At 40.1% G+C, this 25,469-nt stretch overlaps 4 protein-coding genes across 10 annotated transcripts in view; all 4 read right to left on the bottom strand.

Moving 5' to 3' along the window:
- Window positions 1-2,198, bottom strand: part of LOC133395455 (serine/threonine-protein phosphatase 6 regulatory ankyrin repeat subunit A) — a 35,057-nt gene extending 32,859 nt beyond the window's left edge. For all 3 annotated transcript variants that reach the window (XM_061664354.1, XM_061664355.1, XM_061664353.1), the window contains exons 1-4: window positions 1,878-2,198; window positions 393-521; window positions 278-313; window positions 25-183 (exon numbers count right to left, since the gene is read on the bottom strand). The gene's annotated coding sequence lies outside the window, so the exon portion shown is untranslated. The remainder of the gene's footprint in view (window positions 1-24; window positions 184-277; window positions 314-392; window positions 522-1,877) is intronic.
- A 90-nt stretch (window positions 2,199-2,288) lies between these two features.
- LOC133395458 (progranulin-like) lies at window positions 2,289-5,158 on the bottom strand. Its single transcript, XM_061664365.1, has 5 exons — window positions 4,860-5,158; window positions 4,598-4,735; window positions 4,333-4,515; window positions 2,938-3,084; window positions 2,289-2,526 (listed from the first exon to the last, which is right to left on the bottom strand). Exons 2-5 carry the CDS (start codon window positions 4,733-4,735, stop codon window positions 2,392-2,394), a joined length of 603 nt encoding a protein of 200 aa, XP_061520349.1. The 5' UTR covers window positions 4,860-5,158; the 3' UTR covers window positions 2,289-2,391.
- A 360-nt stretch (window positions 5,159-5,518) lies between these two features.
- Window positions 5,519-13,019, bottom strand: fam133b (family with sequence similarity 133 member B). 3 transcript variants are annotated; one of them, XM_061665450.1, is made up of 12 exons: window positions 12,863-13,019; window positions 12,224-12,321; window positions 11,094-11,172; window positions 10,840-10,953; window positions 10,735-10,764; window positions 10,539-10,613; window positions 8,817-8,915; window positions 8,628-8,669; window positions 8,443-8,514; window positions 7,599-7,649; window positions 7,443-7,512; window positions 5,519-7,342 (listed from the first exon to the last, which is right to left on the bottom strand). In XM_061665450.1, exons 1-12 carry the CDS (start codon window positions 12,884-12,886, stop codon window positions 7,332-7,334), a joined length of 765 nt encoding a protein of 254 aa, XP_061521434.1. In that variant the 5' UTR covers window positions 12,887-13,019; the 3' UTR covers window positions 5,519-7,331. The 3 variants fall into 3 exon arrangements, with proteins under 3 accessions (XP_061521434.1, XP_061521432.1, XP_061521433.1); XM_061665448.1 differs by having other exon boundaries at window positions 5,519-7,512; XM_061665449.1 differs by having other exon boundaries at window positions 5,519-7,512; window positions 8,628-8,666.
- Window positions 13,020-14,327: 1,308 nt separating this feature from the next.
- Window positions 14,328-25,469, bottom strand: part of cdk6 (cyclin dependent kinase 6) — a 32,434-nt gene continuing 21,292 nt past the window's right edge. For all 3 annotated transcript variants that reach the window (XM_061665174.1, XM_061665177.1, XM_061665175.1), the window contains 4 exons: window positions 25,153-25,262; window positions 18,025-18,075; window positions 17,800-17,935; window positions 14,328-17,215 (listed from right to left, as the gene is read on the bottom strand). In XM_061665174.1, coding sequence (XP_061521158.1) covers window positions 17,063-17,215; window positions 17,800-17,935; window positions 18,025-18,075; window positions 25,153-25,262 — 450 coding nt within the window. In that variant the 3' untranslated portion in view covers window positions 14,328-17,062. The remainder of the gene's footprint in view (window positions 17,216-17,799; window positions 17,936-18,024; window positions 18,076-25,152; window positions 25,263-25,469) is intronic.

Below are 25,469 nucleotides of genomic sequence, written 5' to 3'. Positions count from 1 at the left end.
ATACATTTTCATTTTGATGCTTACCTATTCCATTTTCACTGAAATGAACAGCAAAGGAATAATGCCTTTTCAAATGTAACTCCGTGGCCGGAACGGCCTTCAGGCAGTAAGGGCAGTTTTTATTGCCGCGTGCAAACTTTAGAAAGTCTGTGTAAGAGGTGAAGGTACCTTCCATGTCTGAAACTAAAAACACGCTCGTTAAGTCTACACAACATTAAAGTGAATGAGAGAACACAAACATTGACAGTCTCTCAATTAATAAAATTGAGCTCATTACGTGGCGGACTTGATATATTTGGGTCAGGACCAGGATCTGAAAGACAGCAGAAAAATACAATGACTTGAAAGTTTATTAAACAGAAATAGTTTTGTTGCATGGCGTCATTCAATACATTGCTGACTGGTTAGTACATCCACTCCACAGTTCTGCAATCTGGTGGTTAGAATCTGGGCTGCAGCCTTCCTGTGTGGAGTTTGCAGGTTCTCCCCACGCATGCTTGGGTTTTCTTCAGGGACTGCATCTGCCAGAACAAGCATGTTACTTTCAGTGATTGCTCTATAAATTGTCCTTAGGTGTGAATGTGTACTGTTGTTTGTCCAGTTCAATGTGTACCCTGCCTCTCGCTGGGATAGATATATATAGAAAATGGATAGATGGGTATACACACTGACAATCGGGCCAAATTTCATCTTTTTCTCTCCTTTACGAATTACGCCAGCAAAAACCCAATCCTCAAATGTGTCTAAGAGATTACCCTGAGAGATTATCTTGTAGTGCGGGTTGTGTTAGTGATTTTTGTCAACTTTTTACCTGCATCATGTGTGGGGTGTCTCGCATTATTATAAAAATTTGTATGCGCCAACCCCGCTTAAAATAGAACAGAAAGGAACGCGAAACCATATCAAAGGCATAATCTTATTTGTTATTGTGTGCTCAATGTATACAGGTTGATAGTGACGCAGTAAGGGCTAGCGCATTTTGTGGCAGCGGCATGAGGTCGAGGCAGCAGCCTCGAACAACGCAGCTATCGCAGATGCCTCGGCCCGATTCGACCAGCTGCTGCAGCTGCCGATGCAGTTTCTTGCTCCACTACATTGTATGTTTAAAAACAGCTTATTTTTGTTCGTGGTCACAACGCAGTATGTTAATATGTATAACTTATTAGTTTGGTGCATTGATTGTATATATTCTCTGGAAGTACAGTACACCCCCCCCCCCCCAAAAAAAAAGCTATGATAGGCTGATCATTGTCCCTTACGTTGCCTTTGGGATTTTTGTTGACGTGTGCAGATGAATTGTTACTGTTTGAGCGTCCAACAATACACGAGGCAACTATTGCGTCACTTCCGCCTTCAACCCATCGCAGTTAGCTCCCCGAGGCATATTAGGGAGCAGCTCGAGCGTCGTACGTGATTATCAACGACTTGCTTTTGATAGTGGTCCATACAAAGTTGCCTGAGGAGGTCGAAGGCGGCACAATAGCTGCATCGTCCGTTGGTGGACGCTCAAACAGTAGCAATTCACGTGCACACAAATGCAACGTAGGGACAATTATCAGCCGGCCATTTTCTCGTTTTGTACTGCACTCTTAAAAGTCCAGAGACAATTGACCACGAACAGAAACACGCCGTTCATAAACACATCAGAAAGGGAAGTGACGTATGACCTGCCTCGTCCGAGGCCGCTGCAGCAAAATGCGCTTACTCGGGTGATATTTTGCAGCTTTCATACTTCGTCGGTATTTACGTTTGTAAATCCTGGCAAAATGCACAATACTAAATTTAAGTATATTTAAAACAATATTACACAATGAATTTTAAGAAGGCAAAGGTACATTTTACGCAGTGACCACATGTAAGGTGGAGGATGAACCAACCTTTTCTCAGTGGCGAATTACTGCCTTTGATAAGAAGATCTAGAACCGAACAATGGCGGTTGTTTTCTTCCTTCAAGCGGCATGCTTCTTCCTCGTATTTGGTTACCGTTTTGTCAACGGCGCCTAATATTTCTGAAGCGATAGCCTTAAGTCTCTCGGAGATAAACGCCTTAAGTTCTTCCAGTTGTCCCATCTTTCCACCATTGATGTAGTCGTGATCGTCCATAACAGGAAGTGAGTTCACCAAGATGACGTGTCACTTCCGTTCATTCCGTACAAAACAAAAGTAATCACCAACGGGGGTCATTAGTGTACGGCACTTCAGTACATATTCGTATGAAAAACAATTGTAGTTGTAATTGTGTAAAAAAAAATATAGATTTAAAATGACGAGAACAGCAACAACTTGGATGGAGAAGACTCATTTCACATTTGTATTTCATTCTTTTAAAATTTATCACGTATGTTCATTGAAAAGTACACTGTAAATGAGAACCGTAATAACAAAGTGTCATCAGCCATTTTGAGCATGTTCTTGTATCCATGTTGCAGATGGACCCATGAGGTTTCGTCTGCTACATGATAAGGGGCAGATATTGCATGTGTATCCATATTTACAGCAGTGCTGACCATCCGCACAACACTGGCCCTGAAAATCAACAACAGTCTGGTGTTAGAACACAATCATTCCAGTAAATACATATTTCCAATAAATACTATCATCATGTACGTTTATGAATGACTGTATTGAAATTCCAACTTTTATTTCAGTTATCGGTGAGATGTTTGCCGTCTATTTGGAGGCTGCCTATGCGAAAATACGTGGAATGAGAGCGCAACAGTGTACGCAAGTTGGGTTGATACTAAATAAAAAGTTGGTTCCACAGTGTCCGACATTCCTCCATTGGCAGGAAACCAGGAATTAGCCCTGAAGCAGGTATTCCTGACTTCAGGCCTGCAAATAGATGACAAGCGCTCCAGCCTCGAGCAGGAATGGCTAACACCAGATGATAATATTCTGGCCACATGTGAACAGACTGAAAGAATACCAAATCCATACCAGTGGGTAAGGACAGCAATTCCAGGATTCTGATGACAATCCTTTGCAGCAAGATGTGCTTTGTGGGCAGAAGAACTTCGAATTGCAGCGAATGACTCCAAACTCCTGCTTGCTCCCACTGGTGTCTACTGCAGCTGGTACATGCGTCTGCAACAAGATAAAACATATATATCTAAAATTGTATATGTTGTTATACTGGCTTATTTGTGCAGAAAAGATTAAATACTACAGAAACACTTTGTTATGACGCACCACAATTTGGTGTATTAAAACCACTCCATATTTACAAGAGTTGTGGTATTGGTACGTTTACCATGATATATGATACACCATATTCATATATTATATACGATACAACCACAACTCTGCAACTGCACACCCAAATGAGAACCAACAAAAGAGCTGTATTTTTTTCCCCAAAACCTTTGCAATGATATCATTGGACAACATTATCATTGTGTTAGTAAATTTGTTGTGGTGCGCTCAGTTTCAGTTTGTACAGGTGTACCTGATGTTTTGGCCAGTGAGTGCATAAAAAGACCATCATGGTAAAATAAAAAACAAAGAACACCGAAAATGATCATGTATAAACTGCACAAATGTGAAAATTATATCTCAAAACTACACAATGAGACTGCCCCCAATTTGTCCTAAAAGTAATGCACACTTGATACCAGTAAGGTACACTAATATTTAAGGTAGAGGAGCAGTGAGGCCAATTCCTAATTTTGCTGTAGCATCAAAACATTTAAGTTTGACATCAAAATATGAACTTAAAACAATAGATCAACATTAAACCTTTTACTTCCATGTATAACATACATACAGATACACAACCTTATAAGAAAAGCAGAATATGTAAAGAAACACATTATTAGGTCAGCAGAAATATTGGAAAAGATAGTCTTATTCACTTTCCATTTTAATTCTATCGAATACGAATCCTTTGCTTACAATAACTGCATTAAGCCTGTGATCTTTTTTTGCATTCATCTTTTGTGATCCTTCGCCAGGCTTTTGCAGCAGCCTCTTTCAGTTTGTTTTGGTAGTTTACTACCTTCAATCTCCTCCTTAGCTGGTAAAATAGATACTCTATAGGGTTTTAGTCTGGAAATTGACATGTCCAGTCTAAAAAAAAATTCCACTTCTTGCCCTTGATTTATGTAATCATATTGATGCTTGTTTGAGTTCATTCAGCTACTACCAAAATTTGTTAGAGGTGTGAAGATATAGGCAGTCTGTCCCAGAAGAAGCGACATCATTACACTGCAATTCTGTCTATTTATATGGTTCATCAAATTATTTGAAGACATTTGGATTTTTCTATCTCCTCTCTAATATTTGGGCAGTGCCAGCAGATGAGATTTTAATACAACATTGAGTCAAAGTACTTACCTTTTCCTTGTTATTGGGGTGCGACATTGGTCGAAGTGGGGCGACAAGAGGTTCACCAGCAGCTATTTTTAGCAGAAATGGAAAGTCCATCCGTGACTTAGTGAGTTTATCACACTGGTGGGAGGCCATGTTACAACGAAACCCTCGAGGGCAGCAGTGGGACAAGTCGGGGCAGCACACAGCCTGGAGAACCCCAGGAAATACAGGATGAAAAAAAGTAGTTCACCACAAACTAAAACAAGCAAATTACACTGTGTGAACTTACATTGGGGTAACCACAGCAGCTGTCGCCCTGCTCGGTCGGACAGCAGGTTGTGTGGTCAGAGCAAACGGTTTTGTCAGGACATGTGATGTTACCGGACACAAAGGCCCCAAATGTGAGCCACACGCAGAGCCTCAACATCTGGAGTACATGAAACCGCAACAGGCATTATAAAATCACAAATGAAACACCACTCAATCTGAAGCTTTAGTCAACATTTCAGTGACAAAATAGTTATGCTAAGCAGTAAAAGTCTTGGACTTACTTTCTCTCATCAGTTCTCCAACAGCTTCCTGAATGTGATTTAGCACACTTCTGCTTATGTCAGGTTGAATCTTCCTACTTCTCAATGAATCTTGAAAATGTCACACCCACTACTTCATGTGACTTTCAGATTACAATACAGTCAGCGTCCGCCCCCGAATGCAATTCACAACAAAATGGACTTTTGGGTTTAAAGCTTCATTTCCATGTTGCTTAAATCTAACCACCTCCTTGGCCTTAGTGGTCAAGTGTTAGTCAAGGTTTGTTGTTGTCGTTGCAGCTTACAGTGGTGTAAAACATAACACCTCATGAAATGAAATACGATACTCAAACATGTCAATAGGCACAAAAACATTGGGAAATCCCGCTCCGACTGTTCCCTCGCCACTTCGCGCTTCATGTTTTGCGGCTTCAGTGCTTCACGGGTTTTTTCCAAAATATTCATTAAAAAAAAAATACAGCCATATCGGCAGCCATATTGCGGAAAGACGCGTTGTTTCATGTTGATGTCAACATGAAATGTTGACATCAACATGTTGACGTCAACATGAAATGTTGACATCAACATGTTGACATCAACATTGTTGATGTCAACATGACATTGATGACATCAACATCAAATGTTGACATCAACATTGATGTTGATGTTTGTCATGCCAAACAAAGAGATGAGTTGATTCAGAGGCTTTTTACATGCCTGTACTGTACTGTACTGTACATGCCACGGCCACTCATACAAGGCGCGTGATTGGTTCCCGACGCGACATCGACCAATGAGAGCACGAGTGGATTTATCCCGTGAGCTGATTGGCTGCGCATCATCGCAGCCTCCCCCAGCATCTTCCCTTGTTGTGTCCCGCCAGTCTCGTCCACGCTGTTGACTGTCTCGCATACTGTATCTTAGTGTTGTGTTCGTGATGACCTTTTTTGATTAGTTAAGCCCTTACAATCTCACCTAAGCACTGTGCCCCTGCAAAAGCTTCCTCCGGGGCGCCCAAGAGGAAGAAGATGATGACGACCATCAGCGAAAAAGTGAAACTTTTAGATATGATCAAAGAGGGCCGAAGTTATGCATCTGTGGCACGCCATTATGGCGTGAATGAATCTACAGTACGGTACATCAAGAAAGAGGAAGCAAACATCCGCAAAACTGCTTCAATAAAGAAGTTATGTCCTTGTACAGGGGAATTTTGAAGAAAAAGAAAAAACAAAGACAAAACTACCCACCACTGTGTTTTTCTCCAAGGTAAAACCCAAGCTACACCATCAGCGCCTCCAGCACAAGAGTCTCCGAGTGAACCAAAAGCCTCTACGAGTCAAGTGAGAAGGCAATGGTGATGAATGTTAATTACTGTATAATTAAAGATTTAAGTAAATACATGTACTGTTGTAATCTTTGTCACAAATATGTAATGTATAAATACTGTTTACATATTTTAAACATTCTGGTACCCACATACACGAAAATTCCCAAGGGGGGGAGGGCAAATCCTACTTTGCAGTTTTTCACCATTCGCGGGGGGCTCTGGTCCCCATTAACCGCGAAAAACGAGGGATCACTGCTATTTTTCTGCTACTTGTAACATTTTTTGCTGTTATGTATAAACACCACCAACACTGAATGGGGGATGAAATCGTCCCAGCAAATGTCCACCTTCTGAGGTGGCATCAGTGCCGTAAGAGTCAAAACAACACCGTGTGTGGAAGGGAATGCCTGAAACGTGAAGATTTGAACACAATCCTACTGTCCTGATATGCTGAAAGGATTTTGGCATTTTATACATCATATTAGATATTGGCACACGTAATTATGATGTTTGGGCCTGTCATGTCTCATAACGTGCACACACAATTGAGGCGAAGGTGGATCAATGCTGAGTTTTCTGTGACAGCTATGGATTTAGCAGGATCTGTTGGAAAGCGGCTACTTTCTTCTTTGTAAAGACAATTGTTGTACTATACGGTAAAAGTTAAATTACCACCAGGGTTTAGCATGTCTACTGTAATCAATTTCCACATTTTTTGCAGGTAGGTCATCTTTTTAGCAGTTTAATAATGAGGGGAAAAAAAACAACAACATGCAAGGTAACAGTAAAAGAAAAGCAATGGATGGAGGTAGTTGGGGGCTCCTAAACAAACTTTCAAAATGTCATCCTTAAGTAACCGCAATGACGGCTAAAATGTGACTTTATTCAGAAATCCCAATTCAAACGTGCACTGTTGTGCATCAATGAACGGAGGTGTGTTTTATCATACAGGTCCAACTTCAATATGAGGCTGGCATGACAGCAAGCGTTCTGCTCGCCATGCAAAGGAGCAAGCAGATATCTCCTCAAAGGGACAATTCAGTCACACTGGAAAAGCGGAGGTGGCGCCTGCAGTCAACAAATCCGCTACAACCCCCCCCCCCCAAAAAAAAAAGATGCACCTGATTTAACAAGGCTTCACGACCTCAGCACAGCACTGCAATTGTTCAAATCTGAGCTGGATGTTTTTGGTGGTCAAAAAAAAAAAAAAAAAAGCAAAAATAGCACAAGTAGGGAACAGTCAAGTCACAGCTAGTCCAGCTCAGAGTCAGACTGAGATGCCACCTTTCTCTTCTTTTTTCTGCCATGCTTCTTGTGCTTCTTTTTCCGCTTTTTCTTCAATTTGTCCTGTGTTGAAAAGGTGTTTTTTTCTGTCAACTAAAACAGAAAAAACATGTTTCAATGTGCTGGTACTTTTGATACTGTACTCTTACTGTGATTTTATCCTTCTCTTCACTACTTCTCTTTCTCTTCTTGGTGTCAGCCTGAGAGGAAGAGGAAAACAAAAACTAAAAACCATGGGAAAAAGGAAGTCACACAATAAACCAACTGCAAAAAAAACCAACTACGTTTCACAAGATTGGACTTTTTGACTACATTCGATTTGCTCTAGCAACAGCCTACAAATGTACTGTGATTTTCCCCGTTTATTACAGTAGTACCTTGAGTTTTTAAATATACAAGCAGTCATTTGTCTTGAATTGTGAGCAAATATCTGAAATTGACTAATCGTTTGTATACAAATAATTGGGTCTTTGGCGTGCCTGCTTATCCATCAAATCTGAATGGGTGCTATTTTTGGGCTGGAGCACTACAGTGAATTTAGCCAGTGAAGAATTCATACAAGTGCCATTCATTTGCAGTCTGGATGTGAATGGGTGAATATCTGCTCTGGAAGGAGTCTATAAAAACATGACAAAACGTCGCTTGCGCTTTATTTTGTATTAAGTCGCTCAAGAGGTTGGAAAAGTAGCTAAATCTAGCAACAATGTAGCTAAATTTATAAGAATAACTGGAGACTCATTTCATCGCATGGCGTACTTCCACCCCTTGTAGTCATGCTAACAAAAGCTGGACTCAGCATTTGCATTAGACAGAACCGCCCCTACCAAAATCAAACCAACTAAACTGCAGCGATAGAAGAGGATGTCAAGTGTGCTGTAATTATTGATTATATGTGTATTTTGACAGAAGAATGTCAGACCTGGACAAAGACACAAGGGAACCATTTTAAATTGTGAACATTTGCATAATGTGTTTTTTTTCTTTAAGACTTACCATCTCATCTCCATCTGACTCGGCAGATGACTTTGGCTCAATTTTAATTTTCCTTCGACGGCTTTTGTCATCCTAGGCGATAACATTGAGCACCTTTACCAATGTTAATAATGAATTAAAAAAATTAAGCATGCAGAAATTTTCAAGCATCGGCGCATTAAACATTTGAACAAGCTTTAAATCACCTTGTTGTTATCGCCTTCTTCCTTAAGTCTTTTCTTTTTCTTCTTGGGGAAAAAAGAACATTTAGGGTGAATGTTGGGTTGTTGACAAAATAACTTGACAGTCGTTCATTCTCAAATTAACAAGTACAAGATGTGCTTTTAGAAGGAAGCGGGAAAGGGGGGGGGGGGGGGGGGACAAAACAAAAAAACCTTTTTTTCAGCATCTGAGTGTGCATCTGAGTCATCTGATGCTCTCCTGGCTGACGACTTCTTTCTTTTCCGCTTTTTCTTCACAGTCTTCTTTTCGAGCTGTGCACAAACAAACACAAAGAAGTTAAGATGAGGTTCAATAGTGTTCCCAGATCACTACTGATATGTCCCATTTCAAATAAAAATCACCTGCATTCATAGGATAAGATGAATGGGATAGGATAAGATCAAACGATAAATCAACTATTAATATAGGAAGAGTATAAAAAAACGGGGGCGTCTCTCCCCGGGGGCGTCTTTCTCCGGGTACTCCGGTTTCCTCCCACATCCCAAAAATATGCATGGTAGGTTAATTGAAGACTCTAAACCGCCCATAGGTGTGAATGTGAGTGCGAATTGCTCTTTGGCTAATATTAGACTTTACGCCGATCTGACCGGTATCGGCCGATAATTAGCATTTTTAGCATTTTATGCTGATCGGCTTTCATGTCATAATTCGCCGATCCGATCAATGACGCCATCGATCGGTTCCTCACAAGACATTTAACTCTGCGTCGCCGTTGCGTATGAATCCAAAAGCTAGTTTATTTTTAGCCTTGACACGCGTCTTGTGGCACAGTACCGTAACTATCTGATGGCCAATAAAGTTTTTTTTTCCAATCTTGTCGGTTAAAAAATACGTCATCGGTGTGGGACTATTTTGTGGGGTCTCAGACAAGTTATTTACAGTCTGTGCACAACTGAAGTACGTTGTGGGGAACGTCATCTAAATACTTCAACACAAATTTGATCGGCCACCTGAAGAATGTACACAAGGAGGAGCCTGCCGCGTTCAAGCAACGCAGCATGGGAAAAAAAATAAAAAATAAAATAAGGAAAAGCCAAACTGACGCAAACTCTGGACAACACCCGTCCATATAGCTGGGACAGTGAGAAAGTTAGAGTAAGCATGTCAATAACAGTATTTATTAAAGTAATTTAATTGCAATAAAGTAATTTAATTACAGCAAGTTAGAACCCATTATTTCTGTCATGTTGTAATGTTGATCTGACCTAAACTTATGTCAGTGGCCAATCCTTGAATGCCCCCTAGAGGTCATTGGTGTTTTAACTTGTCTAAAATGCTGGAGAATAATTTGAGCTGGGACGGACGAGATCCAGCACACCCGCGACCCTAGTGAGGATAAGCGGTACAAAAAATGGATGGATGGATACAGTACTCAGTATACAGTACACATGTATATACAATAAATGCACAGGTCATGTAAATGGACACATTGCTCCAACTTGTGATCGGATATCGTTTTTTTAAACTTGCTGAGCGGCCCCAAAAATCCTGATCGTGTAAAACCTGTCGTCTATATATGCCCTGCGATTTGCTGGCGACCAGTTCAGCGTGTACCCTTGCCTCTCGCCCAGAGTCAGCTGGGATAGGCTCCAGCACGCCCGGGACCCTAGTGAGGAGAAGCGGTATAGAAAATGGATGGATGGATAGTATCAATAACCACACAGGGCCCATTTAAATTAATAACTGTATCTAAATTTGCACTTTGAGGGCCCTTTCCAGGCAAAGATTGCAGCTCCCTGCAGCAAGGGTCGAGTCCCAGTGGACTTTCTGATGTATAACTTGATCGTAATCAGTCCTTCCAATGGATCATTCAGAGAGATGTGTATGATATTTTTGAATGGCAAAGTTCACCAGTTTAAAAGGTTGTGACTTACCTCATCTTCAGATTCTGAGGAGGAGCTGCTAGAGGAATCAGAACTCGATGAGGAGGAGGAAGATGATGGAAAATGCTTGAGCAGAACACAATAAAAGCAGGGTTCATTAGATTTGAGGGAACTTGCTTGTTTGAAAAAGATAAAACATGAATAAATAAAACAAGAGATGTGATGAAAACTGGAGGTCTCCCCTCACCCTACTGGATCTCTTCTTCTTCTCCTTTTTCTGGAGACAGAGTAAAAAAGCTAGCGTGAGATAAGGATATTTAAGTAAGGTGTTTTTGTAATGCATGTACCGCACCTCCTTTTTATCCTTCTTTTCGTCTTTCTCTCGCTCTGCTGCCTTTTTGTCTTTTTCTTTGTCGCTAGCACCCAACCGCTTTTCTCGATTCTTTGCCAGCTCTTTCTTCCATCTCTGTGACCAAGGAATAATTTCAACAAGAGTCCAAAAAACAAATACTGTACATCAAAAATTCAAGTTGCTGAATTTCATCACTACTTGCTTTAAAAGACACAGACACAGTTTTTGAATAAGAGAGAAGTCAGTTTTCACACCTCATTCATTTTGTCCTCAAAGTCAGCCAGGGCTCGCGAGCCTTTCTTCTTCTTCTCCAGCTGCTCTTTTATCTCTTCCCTGATGAAGATACAGCAAATCTTTTAAGCGAGCACAGCAGTTGCAATAAAATGGCAGCGTTGTGGTTAGCACAATCTGGGTTTGAATCTCCATTGGAACATCATCCATAACATGAATGGTAGGTTAACAGAAGAGACTGAAAAGTGTGCATGCGAGAGTGCACCCCACCCTTTCACCCAAAGTTAGCTGGGATACGCTTCAGTTACTCGCGACCCTAATGTGGACAAGTGGTATAGAATATGGTTGGGTGGATGGAATATAATCTATAATTCAGTACATTTGTACATATATATGGGCTCCAAATACAAGAATAATAATATAAATGTTTGCATTACTTCAATTCAAACAATGAAACTCAGATTTTTCTTTTAATTTTATTTTACAGCTAATGAAAACCTAAAATTCGCAATCTCAAGAAATTAGAACATAAGAAATATGAATTAATTTAAGCATAGAAATGAAGTAGTTGCTGACAGAAACATTGTGAGATCTGTGAAGAAACACCCAAAGACAACAGTCAGTGACATCACTGCCAACCTCCACAGGGCAGGGGTGACGGTATCACAATCCACTGCTCGAAGACAACTTCGAGAGTAGAAATATACATGCCATACCACAAGATGCAAACCACTCATCAGCAAAAAGAATCGGAAGGCCATATTAGCGTTTACAAAGTTGTAGAGCGATGTGCCCAAATAGTTTTGAAACAAAGTTGATGAGACCATAAAATAAAAGATGGAATTCTGAAGTATTGTCTTATATTCATCTATTGATCCGAAACACTTCAGTATACATCAACAACAAAAGGAATTTACCTAGCCGTTCCAATACCTTTGGAGGGGATTGTAAATAGGCAACACTTCTGTAAATTTCTGCAGATGATTACATCCTCATGTGATCCCTTCTACAAAATTCCTTGGAAATCACTAGTGAATGAAATTTAGGGAACATTTCTATTTTTTCCCCTATGAGAACTTTTATTTACAAATCCCACTGTGTTCAATCTTGGACATCTATAATTTATTAAGTGGCGTTTTTCTCCTACACCCACCATGTTGGTCGAGGTCTGCCTAAATAATCCTGTATGGTCGGGCCGGAGTTCTGTACCGGTCCCCTGGATCGTGCAGCGGCGATTGGATTTACGTAGGCCTAGAATGTCAAACACATCAGACATTGAACAGCTCTCATAGGAACATAATGTAAATCTAGACAAAATACTTTATTTATGCCATTGAAAGAATTACAATCGTTCCAGCAGCAAGAGGGACGACTAACAAAAATCGACATCATCAAGCCATATTTTGTTTAAAGTAAAAGTCGCTGCATGGAGACGCGCAACGACATATAAGTCCTGCTACCTTTACATTACCAGTACCGATGTCGTACTTCGGTGAATTTAATATTAAGATGCAAATCTATCCAACTTTACAAAACAGTCGGCTAATATTAGCATCATCTGCAGCTACGCGCAGCAGTGCTCGAGCAAGGCCAAGCAACGTACACAGTTGCTATCATCTGCCACAGCGTGGAATTAATAACACAATAACAAATAGTTTCATTTAAGTAGGGTACGATGGTTTACGGTTTAATTGTTAATAGACTAGGGCTAGGCCAATTATGAGCTAGCTTTGGTATGGGCTCTGTTGTGCTGAGCTGGTCGCAGGCAAAATTTTCGGACAGAAAAACTCACCACTCGATTGTCTCTCTTGCCCATTTTATCTTAATTATGTTGGAAAAATCTAGCAGAGAGCACGAACATTTGTGTTTTCTTAATATGTAGCTAGTGGACACGTCAAAGTTGCATTTTTTCTTCTTGCTCGGCGTTACGTCTCCTTTTGCCTTTTGAGTCAGCCCATGTGTCTGTGGGGCGTTGCTGCCACCCTATGTTCATCTTTATATTGCATGTACGTTGATGCCCTCTCTAAAAAAGGTTTGCTTGTGGTGTTCTTTTTAACTGCTTTATCTTAGTATCCGCCCTCTGGCATAGGTGACAAATGTACTTACACTGTATACTTAAGTAGACTTAGAGACTTAAAAGACTCCTGTACTTAAGTAATAGTAAAAACAAGTGCAGAGCGCAGTGTATTTACTTAAATAAGAAAAGATGATTTACAATACCCGTGTTGATAACTTGGACAATGGTTAAAAAAAAAAATAATAATAATAATTTCTATTTCATTAACTTACATTGTGCTCGCACTAAGAACAAAAAAATAACACAAACAAAATAAATGCTAAAGCCAAAACTTTAATTACAACTGAAAAACACACCTTATGTACTATTTTATTTTATTTATTTAAATTTTTTTCCTTCCGATTACAGTCAAAGCTCCTGTTTTTAGGCTGACACAAGACAATGCATAAAACCGAATCATTTTTTTGGGAGTCGACAACAATTATTTTAAATAAGGCCATTGATGGGACCATCTTGCTTCTCTGAATCTGTTGCCGTCATCGTTCATGTGCACTGATTCACGTTCCTCCATGTCATTGCTGTTTGTTTGTTTGTTTTTTTCCTGCATCATAAGACCCCGCCGTCAATCAAAATCTCAACTGCGGTTCACTTTACCTCTCTGTATTACCCTGTTTTTTAATTGTGTCAACACCCGCAGAGGTTGAAAAATGTAACGAAGTAGAAAGTCCAGTATGAGTTTTCAAATGTAGGAAGTCAAATTCAAAAGTTGTCAGAAAAAACACTCAAAGTCATGGGAAACACCCCTGAAAAAAAACTCTAAATATGGTACCAAAGTATTTGTACTACGTTATTTCCCACAACTGCCTTCTGGACACTTGATTGTATACACTTGCACAATGTTGCCTGTATGTGTTCATCACTGCAAACCACAAGCACAATAATAAACATGCTAAATGAAAAACTGACAGTGATAGGGCTAACATGAGCATTATGATCCATGGCAATGCAGGCAACAATTCACGTAGATGTCTTGCACACACATTCCGTATTGAGCAACAACTACATGCAACCAACCCCCCTTTTTGTAGGTGTCAGACATGCCACGACTCTTGCTTCCTTTGACTTTGCTGTGTTATCTCCTGACTCTGCTGTTTAACATCCAGTCCTCAGTTATTATACCAGTTTTATTTGCAGGTTTAAATTGAAATGCACATCATGTAAAATTAGAATCCAACACAAATTTCAGAAAAAAGCGTTTTTTTTTTATTCAGCTGGTGTAAGCAATACTACAACACCAATTCTTCAATTCATACAATAATACCATGATTCTTTTGTTCCAAGTCCCAATCTGATGTGCTAAAAATATGACGAAGGAACATCTGTGTGACTTGAGTTACAAGATGGATCAAGCTTTAAGTTTCAAAACACCGAAACCTCTAAAAGCTCAACTGCGGAATTCAGTTTTACTCATGTTTGAAATGTGATACTGTTACTGGCTAAGAAAAAATATACAGTGATTGTATCAAGTTTAAAAGACTAAAGCAGTCATTACCAGAACTTCTATGAATGAAAAATATTTTGAGCTTTCATTGCATTGTATGTCACCGACATCAGATATGTCATTTCCAAACAGAATGTTCACACAGTGCTTAGTCAAACTGATGACTTGTGGATTATGTTCACAAATGAGCAATAAAAGGTTGCTTTTGTGACAAAACAGTTCATACAGACAGTTGTATTCAGACATTAATGACTACAGTAACACACGTGATAAATAGGATTGACAGTAGGACATGATCAATGGCACGATCACTGGACAGCTTAAGAGAGAACCTGAAGGAGTTGTAATGTGGTTAGTTAGTAGCCAGAGGATGTGCAAACTGTGCGAAAGGTTTGTACACCTATACCAAAAACCTGAGAAAGAATGAGTTTGTGTGTCTGTGTGCGTATGTGTGTGTGTGTCTGCTAGCAGCACGACCAGTTAAGAGAGGATACACCAGTGTTAAAAGTATGTTACTGTTTTTTGGGAAATATATTTATAATTTTTTTTTACAAAAATACAAATTTAAAAAAACACCTCTCTGCAACTTGCTTTTTCCTTCTTGGCCAAAAAAAAAAAAAAAAAAAAATTTCAGGACACAAATAATGGCAAAATGTTTAAGATATTTGTGCATTAAAAAAAAAAAAAACACACACACACACAAATTTGCAGCCACTCTCAAGCTGAAGGAAATTCAACATGCACCCGCAAAACCCGCCAGACATTTTCGACAGACAAAATACTCTTGCCATACAACATTCCATTGACCCTCACTATGCTACCTGATCTGCTTTTGTGACATTTCTATGGGCTGACAATGCAAATATCAAACATTTTCTATAATTACTGCTGCACTAAAAACAGTACAATACAGTCATTGAGCCTTTTATACATTCCTTACATTGTCAATCTATCATTACACAGGTTCAGTAATCCTCTATAGAGCTGGTGTAAGAATATTTTATGCCCCGGCATCTTAAAAATCAAGTACACAACTTGATGAAAACATGCATATAAGACTCCGCAATAAAATTAAAATTAAATACAGAATATTGGTAGCGTAATTCTATGCCAAATGTACGGATAAATCATGGGACTAAGGCCACCTATTGCAAGCATGTGCATGACTGTGTCACTTGGATATAAAAAAAAAAATAATAATAAACTTTAAAAGGTTATACAAGACCTTGATGACTAACTATCAGCATGTCAGAAACATCAAGGGAGTGGCAAGAACTTTTTTCTTTTTCATCGTTGCCGCAGCACCAGTATAAGCCCATGATGATGATTATGATAAATGCCTTTAAGTGTGCTTGACCCCAAAGTTGCAAAGACCATTAGAATCCTGCTACTGGTCTGCAGTTGCTCGGGGCATCCTCTGGATGGCAGTAAAACGTTTGCAAGGCCTGCAATAATAGCGGCAGTAAGTGGCAGTAAATCATAACTCATTTGTTTGGTGTCTACAGGAGCATCAGTGCACACTTGACGTGTTCGTAAATGCAACCATGCTTGGGCTTCACAAGTCCAAAAAGTAGAAGAAAGATCAATTTTAGCAATCATGCCCCCCTCCGATCGAGAAGACTCCGAAGGGGACTCAACACTAGTCAAACAGTAGGCGCTGTATGGAGTCTACAGTTCGTTCACTGATTAGTCCTAGTCATAGAAGTGTCTTTGCATTGATAACGTAGTCATTCATCAACATTTTAGAACCTAAAAGCAGCAAATTCAATCCATCAGTTCATGTAAGGAGGATAGCTTTTGTGCATTTCCAGGGCAGGGTGTCCTCATTCCTAGCATTACCTCCTTCTGAGTACGCTCCAAGAAGGGTTTAAGTATACCCACCACCTCATCGTTCATGTTTTGTTCTGATACCACAATAAATCACAGTGGATTAAGTTTAAACGGTGAACAGAAAAGGTACATATAAAACACAAAATCACACAAGGATTCCTCCCCATTTCCTGATAACTAAATATTCAGATGGCTATCACTTTTGTGTGATTCGTGAACATAGGTTATTTATACACGTACTGTATCTGCAGGATCTAAAATTTAAGGTGTATACAAGAAAACAACACCTAAAACATAGGACTCATTAAGGTAAAACCCAGTTTGCTAACTTTAAGTCATGGCTGAAGTTAACAGTAATGAATCGATAGATATGCCAAAACATATTCCAGACTCATCAAATTGGAATTTCATCCAGATGTAATAGCACAGACTATGTAGACCGCTTCTAAAATATACTGAAGAGATGAATACTTGTCTTGAATTATTTTGTGTTTTATACTTCAAATTAATCCACTTTAAGGCTAATGTCACTGTGCTAGGAGTCATAGTTTAAAGTAGTTGGATGGAACAATCAAGCATGATCAAGATCGACGAGCGGCTGGGTGAATACGTTTTACGGACATGGTGAGGGACAACGAGGACTCTCAGGCAGTCCTCTCTTCAATAGTGGGCTTGTTGCTGGGGATAGGCTGCGCTGCATACACACTTCTACTGAGGCTGTCCACACTTTGGAAATAAGGGTGGGTAAGTGCAGCAAATGCAGATATCCTCCTGGAGGGGTTGAAGGCGAGGAATTGCTGTAAAGAGGAGAGAAAAATGGATGAATGGGTAATTCCTCAACCTGATCGCACAGAGCCGATTCGTCTTTGGCAAAATGATCCCCAAGCACATGGGCCGTGGGGGGAAAAAAAACAAAAAAAAACCTGACCAACAAAGCTGTTGCTGGTGCACAGCATGTACATAGACCTGTAGCGATTAGATTTATAAATACTTATTTTATAATCCAGTGAGAAGAAGTTCATGTTATTTATTTCTAATTTATGGCAAAAAGGGGGAGGACTGTGGGTGTGCCAGCCCACACTGTCATTAGCAATGATGACGAGGCGGAAAATTCGGGGAGGCGCCATCGAGGGGTCTTGCACTGGGCGGCATTCAAGCTAGCACCGCCACTGAGTGTCGATATCAGAAACATCCACTTTGAAGTCTCTTTTTTAGGCTCCAAAACATGTAAACATTCAAAACAACAACAACAAAAACATCAGTTAAAACTGCGATATAAGACTTAACTAAAGTTCCATAGATTTTTGGCTGGATTATGAACTCAAGTAAAAACAGGCCCCGCCTACTTTTATAGATATAGGATTACTTTGTACATACGTACCAATAAGAGAGCCCGCCCTTGCTCGTCTATGTCAGGAACCAAGTCTTCTATTGGCTTAGCAGGCTGTGGGGTGAAGGCACTCTGTGGTAGGGCCACCTCCTGGGGCCAGTCTTCTGGTGAAGGTACACCAACAACACTGTTGGGGATGAAAGTGGATATGTTAAGCGTTCTCTTCCTTCACTCCAACTGATGAGTGTTCATCCTAACTGATGTGCAAATACTCACTCAAAAATTTTCCCCAGCTGATCAACATCTGAGTTACCGCGAAATAGAGGTCTGCAAAGGAGAAGAAACATGAGTGCGACTTGCTCCTGCTTAAACATTTTATCAGCGGTGGCTGGTCAGGGACAACAAGGTCCGCTCTTCTTGCCTATCAACACGACAAGAAGCACTGTCCACCATTTACTGAAAAACCTAAATTCTATTTGTCCATGACATTTTTCCCAACAGTCTATTGTCTTCATTTCGTAGCATTTCTATTGGTTTCCCTGCTTGTCCAATCAAATTTCAGCCTTTGAGCTGCCATGTGTCCAGGGCCTTTAGAATCAGTAGTTAATTAAAAAAATTAAACTAATTTAGCAATTAGCAACTGCTTCTTTAATCAGATTTCAAATGTCCTCACAAGGCCAGCGAGCTGACCTTTGATGGCATCAGCTTTTCTCCGTCCTCTGATTGGTTGGTGAGAGCAAAACATGCCTATAGCCATCTGCACGCATTAGTATATTTAATAATCAGTATCTTTGGGAAGTATATTTTATTACAATTTATGTTTTTGTCATGTTATTAGAAAAATGTTGATTCTGAAGTGCTCCAGATGTACGTGGCACAGTTGCATAATGATACATTTTGTTTTGTATAGTATTGATGGATTCTATGATTGCAACATGATAGTGGTGGAATTAATGCATGGATTGAGTCAGGTAAATCCGCACTAAAAATGGCCCAGGTATTGAATGCATGGCCTGCCTGTACATTCTATGGGCTGATGTTTGTGCAGATTTTCAGTAGCAGTTGTTGCAACTACAGTTGTAGTTCTGTAGTTGTTGACCTGGTTTAGATTGTAAATGAACAGACATAAGTTGTTTGGCCCAAGGCAAAATGGAATAGCTGACTCTTAAAGGAAGATGTCTCACACTTGCAGCTCCATCTTGTGCATACAGCACTGTAGATTAGTATTGGTTACACAAATGAAAAAGGGAGGAGAGCTGCAGCAAGGCTGCTGGTGGTTCCTGTGGCTTTGGCCCTACTTTGGAGGCCCGTGGGCGTCCATGCCTGCTTTGGCACCCGCACAAATTCCAGGAGTCAGCATCAGACCAAGCTTGCCATCGGTAGCACGGGACGGAAAAAGCCCAAGCATCCAGTGTGTGCATTCGCTCACTCTCACTTTCTTTGTGAATATAAAAGTCTTATGATAGGAAAGAGAAGCATGTGAAAGAAACGTGATTATCTGAACAGAGACGCAGCATGGGAATTAGACCCTGCTGCTGAAGGATACAAGGTGTTGTCAAAGGCTTCATTTTAACAATACCCTTTGTGCCCAACAAATGTGGTACTTCTGAAACTATGTAAACATGTTCTATTTTTAGTATACAACAGAAGTTGTCATGATAGTGAAGTTGTGCCTCTTTTCTTGTATCTAAGCCTCAAAACAGAAAACTGAGGCTGTTTTAATACCGTGTTCCCTATCCTCTTCGTTTGCTGTACAGCTTTGCAAAAGTGAGAACCAAGCGAAAGAGGTAGGCAGTTAGATGGCAGACTGCGGCTTGGCAGTTGGTGCAGTAATCACATGCAGAAAAGTGTTTATTAAGTTAATACAGAATTTGCTGTAGTTATTCAAAACCACCATTATTAATTAACAAGACGTTCCAATTGTCTTTTAAGTCTTCTTTAAACATCTTTGGGGGGGGAATTTCGTATTTTTGTAGCATTTTAATCAAAGTAAGATCACACCAAACCAGTTTAAAAAAATAAATAAAATTTTTTAATTTAAAATCACCTACAGCAAAACCATCATGCAAAAACAAGTCGGGCTGATAATTACGAGAGGTCCATTTTTAAACCTGCTGTGGTTTGCTGGTTTGTTAGTGACGGCCACAGGCATGTACACACAGAGGCAAGAGTCCGGTCCACATTTGCAGACATTGTGCTAGTGTACACATGGGGATTTGCATGACCATATAGTATACCCACCCCCACATATACACACAAGGATATGCTGGGTTGGGAGAGTCAGCTGAGTCATGCTTCCTTTGGTGCCAAGATTGCTCTGTCCCACATTCCACTGCAGCAACCTCTGGAATGCCTGTGTGTATATGTGTGTGTGTGTGTGTGTGTGTGTGTGTGTGTGGTTGCACGTGAGTGTCAAGTTGGGTGGGAAATAGAGAGAAAACGAATGTTTGTCTGATGTGGTGATGCAGTTTTTTTCACCTGACATTAAACGGTAAAATATACACGTGTGCGCGAGGTGTTGGTGGAGGTTTATCAATAGAAAATCCTCTGGCGTAACCAACTGTGAGAAAGTCAACATGGATATGAGGCTTCTGCCGGACCATTAACACAACACCGTCGATCGACCTTTTAAGATTAGAAGAATGTCAACAAGCTGCGCTTTTCTCTTTTTCCCATTCGCTTCCATCCATGACTCACCCTGACACTATCCTAGCCATGCAAATGTAGACCTGTATGATATTTGCTCAAATTCCTTTCACAACAATGTAGTCATTACAAGAGGCATTAAACATTGGTATGGGTGACGATGAAAGGGGAACTTGCCCAAGGGCAATCTCTGACAACATGTGAGTCCCCCCCCCCCACTTTCTTATCCTTCATTTAAATATGGTAAAAAAATAAGTCTCACTTCTCTTTTCAAGAGAGACCTGGCCAAGAGGGCAGTATGAGATGATCAATTATTTTGTGTGTACAGTAATTTCCTGGGGTGAATTTCCTAGTAATTTGATATTTCTAAAGTGCTCTGAAGAGTTGATCTCACAGTTGAACATCACTCTATATGAGTGCATCGGGATATCAACCTGGCTGTCACTTAATATGTACTCTAATCTGATGAATACAAACAATTAATGTCGCACCTATTCTGATGGTCAAATAAAATTATCAACGGGGATGTTTGCTTCATTGTACCCAAATTGTCAAAAGCTAAAATCTTTTATTTGGGGCAGGAAGACTGCAAACAATACATTTCTCTTCCATTGTTCTGCTCTACTCTTTTACAGCGTCTCCTAGGTGCCCTTTAATCTCTAACAGGTGGCCTTTTAAAAAGCCACCATAGTCACCTTGAGAGGGAGGTGTGTGCACGTGTGTGTGTGTCCATTAAAGTGTTTTCTGCCTAGCTCTCAGTCCTCGGGCAAAGTTGAACAGAGCGCTATGAGAACTGACGTGATAACTTTTTAAGAGTAGGCTACAAGACCTGTTGTACCATTAGTAATTGCACAAAAGAAGTCTGGACATCAAACAAAAGGGTTGCACAAGGAATATACTGAATGTTATTTTATTAATTTAAGGATGATGGCCCTTTAAAATGAAATTTCTTTAATAATATTCTACCATATTTCTAATATTAGATTTCATATCTCTCAGATATATTTAATTTGGTACAGCAAACCTGAAGGCTATCTTCTATTGAATTGCGGTTTCTCATCCATTAATCAACCTTTTCTTTTTAACCTGTAATGAATCAGGAAGTCTAATGGATGTGATACCAGTTGAAGTTCGGATTGAGCTGAAACTCAAAAAAACAAAGGCAGCGACTAAATCTGTCCCTTATGCAGAGGTAACAGCACTCCTTAGTTTGTTCATTGCTGCTTCATTCTGATTTCTTTTTCCTGTGCATACTTGTTCACAGTCACATTTTGCCTTCCCACCACATCTCATGCGTACACTGCAGGTCAGCATGTACTGTATGTTGTAGCTGTGTGAGGACGATTGGGGAAGAAAGCATACATTACCAGCAAGACTGCACATTTTGGCACAATACTTATATAAACTAAAGCAGACTATTACAGGTTGCATTTAATAGTTTTCAATAGTTAATGACACTGAAATGAATACGGTGATCCTGAACAGCTTCTATTCATTGGAAAGCATTTTAATATGTTTTATGGAAAATTATGTTTATCTTGGGAGGACTTTAGCTATGAAGTCAGTTAAACCACAAACTGACAATAACCTACTGTATATCAAGAAGCAGCGTCTCGACCCGTGAGCTGCAACCACAGCAAGCTGCCAGTCATTACTAGAATAGTTTGATAAGCCAACTGTAATGACACTCCTCTCATAGCTCAAAGCGCATCAGAAAGAAAAGTCATTGAAGGAATAGCGCACCAGTTTAGGAAATAACCAATTAGTGAATTTTTGTTTTAAAGCAGCATGATTTGTTGGAAAGAGCAGTAATATATGAGCCTATAAGTGTGATAAGCAACACCTACATATGACTTGACAAAAAAATGGTCTGGCCACAAAGTTAAACTAGAATGACACTCAGTATACATGCAGACATCCATCAGGGATGAACTCTTGACAAAAGCACATCACGACCATTATATTTCCACAAAAAGTGGCCTGGGGCATTTATTCACTCAACCTACAAACATATTCTGGAAGGTGTCTATTCGGGGGATATTGTATTTATATAATCCCTACAGTAGGTCCCTATATCGCAAGTAAGGGCCACCAGACACTGAGCGACGCAACTGAACCAGACTTAACTGTTGTGTAAAGTGCAGGGTTCGATAACTAGTTTTCATGTGTGGCCGACTGTCTGCAACTAGTTTTGCTACGATTCAAAATTTGAATGGCGTCACAATGTCCAAGATGTAACAGCCAATCAAAAATGCACAAGGTTTCACAAAAACAAAAAAGGTTTAGTTACTCAGAGCATAAGCAAGACCCAGCTGACCGGTGCTGTGTCACCAAGCCGTACCAATACAGTATACATATACTGTATATTGTGTTTTAAAATTACACTTGTGGGTAGAAAGCAGAGTGTAGAGTCTCTGTCGCCGAAATCCAAGGGTACAGTCAGTGAACAGGGTGACCGATCATTGCCAACAGTCTAACAAATTATCCACACTCTCACCTTTATTCTCACCGGTTTTCTCTCTCTTTGTGGCAATCCACAATTCTTCCTTGACAATCACATCATGTTTTTTGTTGTTTAGTCAAAAATAATACATTATACTGTAAGAACAGACTCAAAACATGATAGAGCCGCAGTTTATCTAGTGCAAGGCGTTGGTAGATGTGCAGTGCTCAATCGCTTGGAGTGCGGGTATGAGTTGCCAAGTGTAATTTTTTTTTCATGATGGTCCACTTCAGTCATGTTCGGCCGAGTCACTCAGTGTGCAGTGGGCCTAAAGGACTGTTAATCGCTGTTAAACACACAATCCACACAAACCTGCAAGGAATCTGGGAAGACTCCAGACATCATTAATTTATTTCAGAGACTATGTGCGTCACTATGTGCTGCTGTTTTGGTTAACAACTGGGCCCCACAATTAATTTGTCAATGTGAATGATATCATTGTCTACCGAGCAACTAACTGGGGCACGGGGGTCTATTGGAGGGCCACCTTTTGAGGCAATACTGTACAGCGGCTAAAATAAGTATTTAACGCGTCAACATTTTTCTCACTAAATATACTTCCAAAGATGCTACTGACCTGTAGATTTCACCAGATGCTGGTAATAACCCATGTAATCCATACATTCAAAGAAAGTAGAACAAATAAACTCAGAAATTAAGTTGAGTAAAAATGTGAAATAACACAGGGAAAAAGTATTGAACACATGAAGAAAGGGAGGTGCAAAAAGGCATGGAAAGCCAAGATAACACCTGAAATCTATCAATAATCATACAGCAATCCAGCCCCTTGTCAGGGCAAATGAATATCAGATGGTTCAGTCCTAACTGATGGCCTACAAAAAGGTCTCATTGCCAAGGTGTAAGTCAAGACACATCTCATGATGGGCAAGCGCAAAGAGCTGTCTCAGACCATCACAAACTAATTGCAGCAAAACATAACGATGGCATTGGTTACGTGCACATATCTAAGCTTCTGTGCTTTCTAGTGAGAACGGCTGGGGCAATCATATGTAAGTGGAAAGTCAATCATACCACCATAAATTTGCCTCAATCAGGTGCTCCTCGCAGGACGTCTGACAGAGGAGTGCAAAGAATAATCAGAAGAGTTGTCCAAGAGCCTAGGACCACCTGTGGAGAGCTTAAAAAAATATCTGGAATTTGCAGGTACTGTTGTCGCAAGGAAAACAGTGAGTAATGCACTCCGCCGCCATGGCCTGCATGCATGCTCACCATGCAAAAAGCATGTCAAAGCTTGTTTAAAGTTTGCTGAACAACATTTGGACAACCCAGTTAAATACTGGGAGAATATAGTCTGGTCAGATGAGAGCAAAATTTAAATGTTTGGATGCCATAATGCACACCACGTTTGGAGGAGAAATGGCACTGCACATCACCCTAAAAACACCATACCAACAGTGACGTTTGGAGGTGGGAACATGATAGTGTGGGGCTGCTTTTCATAAAATGGTACTGGTAAACTTTACATTATATAAGGAAGGATGAATAGCCAAATGTACAAAGACATTCTTGACAAAAATCTGCTGCCATCTACGAGGGTGATGAAAATGAAACAAGGGTGGAAATTTGAGCAGGATAAAGATCCAAAACATATTGCTAAGGAAAGTCTCAATTGGTTCCAAAGAAAAAAAATAAAGCTGCGAGAATGGCCCAGCAAATCACCTGAATTTAATCCAATCAAAAATCTATGAAAAGAACTGAAACTCAAGCCAGAAAAGAAGCCCACGGAACCTTCAAGATTTGAAGAGTGCTTGTGTGGAGGAATGGGCCAAAATCACACCAGAGCAATGCATGAGACTAGTTTCTCCATACAGGAGGCGCCTTGAAGCTGTCATTGCAAACAAAGGCTTTTGTACAAAGTATTACCAGTAAATAAATACCAGTTGGTGTGATCAATACTTTTTCCGTGTCCTTTCACATTATTACCCATAATTTCTTATCTTATTTGTTGTACTTTTTTTGTATGTATGGATTACTTGGGTTGTTCCCAACTTCTGTTGAAATTTTCATGTCAATGGCACCTTGGGAAATATATTTAATGAGAAAAATGGTGACGTTAAATATTTCAGCCGCTGTAAATGTCTGACAGCAGTTTATAACAACACTTCCTCCTTTTGTGGTTTTGCACCTGGTACAGTCTATTAATTATTACTCTAGTGTGTTAAACTGTGTATTTGTGCAGAAATAACTTTTATCCCACATCCTACGGTTAACACATATTTCACATTTAGTCCCACCTTCTCCTGAACATCTCAGCAAAGATGCAGCCGACGCTCCACAGGTCCACCGGGGTGGCGTAACTAGACTGCAGGAGCACCTCTGGGGCTCGGTACCACAGTGTCACCACCTAGAGCATACACAGAGAACATTTGTCAGAAAAAAAGGTGGGGATAATAAGGTTTTTTTTATATGCATCATCACACTATACAACATATCAGAAATATGCACTGCACGCAGTCACTTTAAGCAAGATTTGCAGGTTCATCTGTGCTTCCCTAATGGAAGTGATGAGTGTGTACAGCCATAGCGTCCAGGAAAGCAGCGACATTGTTAC

This window comes from Phycodurus eques, chromosome 20 (assembly GCF_024500275.1).
Source record: "Phycodurus eques isolate BA_2022a chromosome 20, UOR_Pequ_1.1, whole genome shotgun sequence".
Classification (NCBI taxonomy): Eukaryota; Metazoa; Chordata; class Actinopteri; order Syngnathiformes; family Syngnathidae; genus Phycodurus; species Phycodurus eques.
The sequence above is the reverse complement of the archived record's forward strand: the minus strand, read 5'-3'. Positions and strand labels throughout refer to the sequence as shown.